This window comes from Austrofundulus limnaeus, unplaced genomic scaffold (assembly GCF_001266775.1).
Source record: "Austrofundulus limnaeus strain Quisiro unplaced genomic scaffold, Austrofundulus_limnaeus-1.0 Scaffold1141, whole genome shotgun sequence".
NCBI lineage: Eukaryota > Metazoa > Chordata > Actinopteri > Cyprinodontiformes > Rivulidae > Austrofundulus > Austrofundulus limnaeus.
The window spans coordinates 30141-36186 of NW_013953543.1; the positions used below are offsets into that span (position 1 = coordinate 30141).

The window sequence follows — 6046 nt, forward strand, 5'->3', positions numbered from 1 at the left end:
TGTCATTTCGGAGTTACATTATTATTATTATTATATTGTGAAAAAGTTATTTGTCAAAGTGAATGAAGAAGAAAAGATGTTTGTGCTGATGGCCTAAAAACAGCTGGACTCAGTTTATTGATTTTCAGTTTATATGTCTTGATTAATACGGAGCCCATGATGGGACATCAGGGGATTTTTTTTCTTTTGCGTTACCTCGCTAAACTTTTTGCTTTACCTCGCAATGTTGTTTTGCGTTCCCATGCAAAAGTTTGTTTTGTATGAACTGAATTAAATCAGATTTTTATATTGAAATATCCGGTTACCAAAACACGATGTGTCGCCACAAGTTGGTGAAATTGACATTGACGTGGCTGCATTGTGTTAAAATAGTGGCATATTACACACTTTCATGCATGGCTGTGTGATATTTTCATTCTGAAGCTAACTAGCTAATGGAGAGTACTTGAATTTATTAATAAACCAGCAGGCACAAAAGTGATGAACAACTTTTGCAAGGGAATGCAAAAATATATTACTAAGTAACGCAATACTATTGCGTGGGAATGCAAAAGATAAAAAAAAAATATGTCCCCTCACAGGCTCCATAGATTTAAAAGGTCCAAAACAAGTAAAAAGAAAGTTGAATATATTGTTAGTTCATCCAGGGTACGGTTTAACGTCCAGTACGATTAATGTTGCCGTTTTTAAAATTTATTAAAGAAGAACAATCACATAAAAATGTACAATAAAATACATTTTTTTAATTACGTTAAAATTTGTTTGTTTTATTTTCAATCTTTACCAAGTCAGTTCAGTCTGTGTGTTAACAAACTATCTCATGTACCACTGAATGGATTTTAGAAAGTGATCTTTGGATGTTCATGGTAAACTTTAGGAGTTAACCCAATTCAAGATGGCTGCCAAGGCTAATCAGCTGTAGCAAACACAAAAGGAGCTATAACTTGTGCAAAAAAATTGTGCAGCTATTGACAAAAAGTTGGACATCATAGCAGAGAGTCATCCTCAACACTTGACAGAGCTTGTGAGAGTTCACTTTACCAAACTGGCTATAACTTCATCTCTAAACACCGTTGGACGATCACAGTTTAACACTCCGGTACAAAAGGATGTGATGTGTATCTCTTCAAGGAATGCTAAGCCTTTAATTTCTCATTATGTATTTCATTGTGGTGCTAATTTTAGTAAATAATATTCAAATATGTTTGTCCTGTCAATACGGCATTGTTAGGAAACCTTTGATTGCCGTTATTTCAAGCAATCACATCGTCTAATTAATACAGAGATTTTCACAGCGTGAAACTCCAAAATCTAATCATGTCGACCTGCTGGATTTTGTAAACTGTGAAGGGAAAAATAAAAAAAATTATTTGTCTGTTTTGCAAGAAACCCCTTCAAGAATAATACAGGTCTAATGGTATAATCAGGTACACTGCAGCTCGGCAGCTGGAGAACGCTAAATCAACAACAATCAATCCAGAAACAACATAGACTTTCAAAGTTAGAGATGTCAGCAGTTCATTTGAATTTATTTCCAAATAGGCCTGCATTTCACATAATAACAATGCTTTAATGCAGAAAGATTTTATCATAAATAAAGGAACAAAAGAACTGTGCTTGTATTTTGTCAGAGTATACGACCAGATAATTTATCACTTAATATTCATGATGTGTTCCTATCATCAAGCTAAACAATGTGTTATTATGAACGTAGTTTTTTCCCCCACCGTTAATTTAATCGGCACAAGTCGCATCACAATCATCAACCTCAGTGTTACAAAGTCATCTGAGGTTGTTTAACCTTTCAGTAAATGATCCTGTGAAAAACACTTTATGTCATTTCTGTGCAACACAAATCAGAGACTCAGCAGCTCTAAAGATAAATGACTGAATATAGATGTTGTTTTGTGCTTTTTCACGTGTTTTCGCCTCTGTGTTCTTTTTTTTTTTTTTTTTGGTGACATTTTGCGTTTTGTTTGTTTTTGTTTTGTTTATTGCTTTGCTTTTTCCAAGTTTTATGTTTAACACCTCGAACCTCGATTACAGTCCCACAGAGAAGGTTTTTGACTTGTGTGGTCTTTAGCTTCACGCTGCGAGTCTTTTCGAGGCTGAGACGGGTCTTTGTCAGGAACCCCGGGGTGTTGTCAATTAACAGCAGAGATCGATCAATAGAAACACAGTTTTTGGAATGAGGGACATTTAGCAATAAGAGGTTGATACACCATTAAAATGTTGGAGGGAAAAAATACATTTTTGTTTTGTAGATTAGAAATGAATGCTTTTCTCTTAAATGATAAAATAAAGTGTTTCATCATTCAATTTATTTTGAAATGAATGCAGCTGGTGATATTTTACTGCTACTATAAAAAGGATTATTATTACTATCAGTCCAGACTACAGTGTCCTACCTTGGCAGCCATGACCATAGAGGATCCTCCTCTGATGCCCAGGATGGGAATTTGTGTCTGAGCAGATATGAAGTCCAGGATCTGAGCGATGGCCTCCTGATCCGTGTCATCACCGAACACCACGCCTTGTAGGGAGTTCCTCGTCATCTGCGTACAGATCCGATTGATGATGCTCTTGGGATCAGTCTCGTTCATGGTGACCACCTCCACTTTGGGAGGATAAGGAATGTGGCGAAAGTCTTCCTTTTCTAGTCCAGCCCCTAAGGATACTTCACTAGAATTGCCCACCAGGATGACAGCGATACTGTACGGGCTGTTGGGTTTAGGACTGATGACTGGTAACCCCGGGTGGTAATGAGGAGGGATAAGTGGATCCCTTTGGCTGCTGCCTCCCCTCTGGCCTCCCTGTCCCCCTGGAACACCTCCGGGACCTCCTCCTGTACCACCACCCCTCCTGGATTCGCAGACGGGCAAGAGGACTACGGAGAGGAGAAGCAGAGAGAAGGACAAGGAGAGGAAGGGCAGGGTGAGCCGGGGCTGAGGATGGCAGGACGACTGGTCCGGAGGAGGAGGAGGAGGATGTTGACTGGAGGGTGGGGACACCAAGTGCTTGTCCTGAAGATGGGAGGGAGACAAGTGGAGGCTGACAAGCATTGTGGAGGAGTTTGAATGTCGTCCCTGGAGAAGTGAAGAACAACAAACACAACCTGTTAGCATCATAAAAAACTGAGATAAAACATTAAAGTGCAATATCATGTAAAATCAACTTTTTTGAGTTTTATATCATGTTATGTTATACTCTCATAAAAAAACATGCCCAAAGCCTTGCTTTGACTCGTTCATGCATGTCTGAGAAATCCTGTAGCGTTTTTAGGCAGCCATGCTGAGGAGCAAAACAACAGGTGGGGACCAGGAACGCCTCTGGGACGTGTCTTTAAGCCGAACTTCCTCATGGCGGAGCGCCGCACCGCCCTCCCTCCCCACACAACCCGCCCATGACTCCTGCAGGCGGGTGAAAGTGAAAGTGAAACTTAAACTGTCTGCTGAGCTCCACTACTTCTCACTCAGATTAAAAATACCTTTGAGGAAATTTTCAGATACCAAGCAAACTGCATCATGGCAGCCACCCCCCACCACCACCACCGAAATGGGTGAGACAGAAGCGGAAGGTGGTTCTTAAAGAGACAGAGGTTAATTTCAAGGCGTTTAGAAGAGGAAGTGATGAGAAGATAAGTTTATTTTCTATTTAAACATCAAAACAGCATTTTAATAACAACTAAAGGTGACATAGATACTTTATTATGGTATAGTATTTAAATTCGTATATTCCTGAGAAACACATAATATAGGCCCTTTAATACCATGTAAATTAAAAACAGAGCTTTGGATGAGTGAACATAAATATCTGAGCAACGCTGACAGCTGACTGGAACTGAGCTTGTTGATTCAAGGCACAGGTGTCCAGTCCTGTTCTCGAGGACCGCTACCCTGCATGTTTTCCTTGTTTCCTGGTCCAACACACCCGATTCAGTGATTGAACCACCTCTTCAAATTCTGCTAATCGAACGTCTAAAATACGCAGAAATGTTTTCGACACACCTTCAGAAGTAATGAGCTGTCTCTATAGGTTCATACAGGAGCACTGATTAGTCGTGTTATTCACAAAAATGCACCAAAGTAAAATAAAAATCCATCGCAAGTTGAAGTCACGTCAGGAACAAAATGCAGTAAAAGAACTTTCTGGTCTTTTTCTCTTGTCTGTTTGCAGGTGAGACACCAGAACATGTGAGAAGCAAAGAATCATTTGTGGTAGTGCTTCAAGCAAGACGTCAGCTTTGACCTTTACTAATAAAAGGACCTCAAATCTAAATGTAACCACCATTGTTGTAATATAGTTTCTACCTCTAATGATCAGAATGTTTTTCATAAATCAGCGTGTCACGAGAATACGAGTGAAAATGTATTGTTTGTATATTAAATCACCAAAATGAGTCTATTTGAATAATTAAAACTCTGTTTAACCCAGTTCTTTTATGTCTTTTTCCCAAATAAAGTTTTGTAACTATTTACTTTTTTTTGATAGATAAAGGTTGAACACGTCTTTGGAAGAAAGTGGGGCTTTGAGGAAAATAATTTGGGAACCACTGCTTAGAGCATCTGAGATATAATGAGATAATCTGAGAAGAAAGGGGAAAAACAATGTATTTTATGCTCTTATTTCATAGTTGTTGTGTTATTATGGGTATGGATTTGAGCTTAATCTAATGGATGCAGATAAATAATTTCTGGATTAGTCAGAGTTTTGAAATAAGTCAAAACCCCGACTGATTACAACACTTTCTGATCTTTGGAGCTTCACACTGAGAGTCTTTTTCTCATAAAGTATGAAGTGACTACGCTGAATCCACAGTGTGTGTGTGTGTGTGTGTGTGTGTGTGTGTGTGTGTGTGTGTGTGTGTGTGTGTGTGTGTTTCAAGGCAGTCAGAATTGCACTGGGTGCACTTTGACAGATTGACAGCCTCGCAGCATCATGGACTCTCTGCCAGGCTAAGTGACCATTAGACACTCCAACAGAGCTGCACCGACTCTCTCTCTCCTCTTTTTCTTCCTCCGTCTTCTCTTAGTTCATCTTGACTTTCACTGATTTTTTTTCTTTTACTCCAAACCTAAAACGTTATTTTAAAAAATCAAGTTTATATTTAAAAAAACTGATACTTTACGTCAAAAAAGGTGAATAAAAAAAGCTCAGAATGTCTCACTCAGGTGTTCCACCAGGTAGAGTTTCTCTGACAGAGGATTTCAAAGTGAAGCCATTACAGTTGTAAAGATGCTGCACTATTTTTCACCTGAACTGGAAATATGTCACATCATTTTCAAACTGCACTGAACCAGTATAAAAAATAATAATAAATGTGAATAAAAATGTATAAGAAACATCCTTAAAGTTTAAATAAAGTCATCTATTTTGAAACTATTTAATATTGGTTTTAATCACATGGTTTAAGTCTTTTTTTAATCAAACATGAAAGGGGCCTGAATGGCTGACTGGTCGCAAACACTAAGAAATCAGCAAGACTTGAGTTTGAAATTTGTCTTTTTCTTCACAATTTCTTTGCAATTTTGAGTCACCAACGCAACAACATCGAGCTGAAGTTCAAATAGTTTCTTTCAAATGTTATTCCTGCTAAGAGGAGCATTATTCCACAGAGGGTAAAGGCGTTTACTTTACCACGATTATACCTGTTATTGTTTCCTCATGAAAAATACGCTGCTGGTGTTGTACAACCAGATTATCCTTATATGTAGGCACCATTTTAAAGAGTTTCATTACACAACTGCAGCTTTCCGAAATAGTTTTGCTGCTCCTTGAAGTCAGCTAGTGATTAATTATTTAGTAATATTGATAGTATTACAGTTGCAGATACACAAAGATCAGTGAAGTAGAAAACGATGGCGGTGGAACCAGGGGTGTCACTAGGTTTTAAAGACAAGGGGGGCTTAGCCCCCAGGAGACGCACAGCATTTTTGTATATTATATATTTGTATTGTGTGTGTGTATGTTATAAAAAATTCCCTTCTCACCATCCGCGGGTGGTCTCTTTCATCCTCTGAGCTTGGGTCCTCTACCAGAGGCCTGG

At 38.6% G+C, this 6046-nt stretch overlaps 1 protein-coding gene across 1 annotated transcript in view; it reads right to left on the reverse strand.

The window, feature by feature from the left end:
* The window catches only part of LOC106534318 (glutamate receptor ionotropic, NMDA 2B), a gene marked incomplete at its 3' end in the record, with an annotated part of 46406 nt that overhangs the window by 29680 nt on the left and 10680 nt on the right, over positions 1-6046 (reverse strand). The window contains 1 exon segment of the mRNA XM_014030916.1: positions 2409-3086. Within this exon segment, the coding sequence (XP_013886370.1) occupies positions 2409-3086 (678 nt within the window).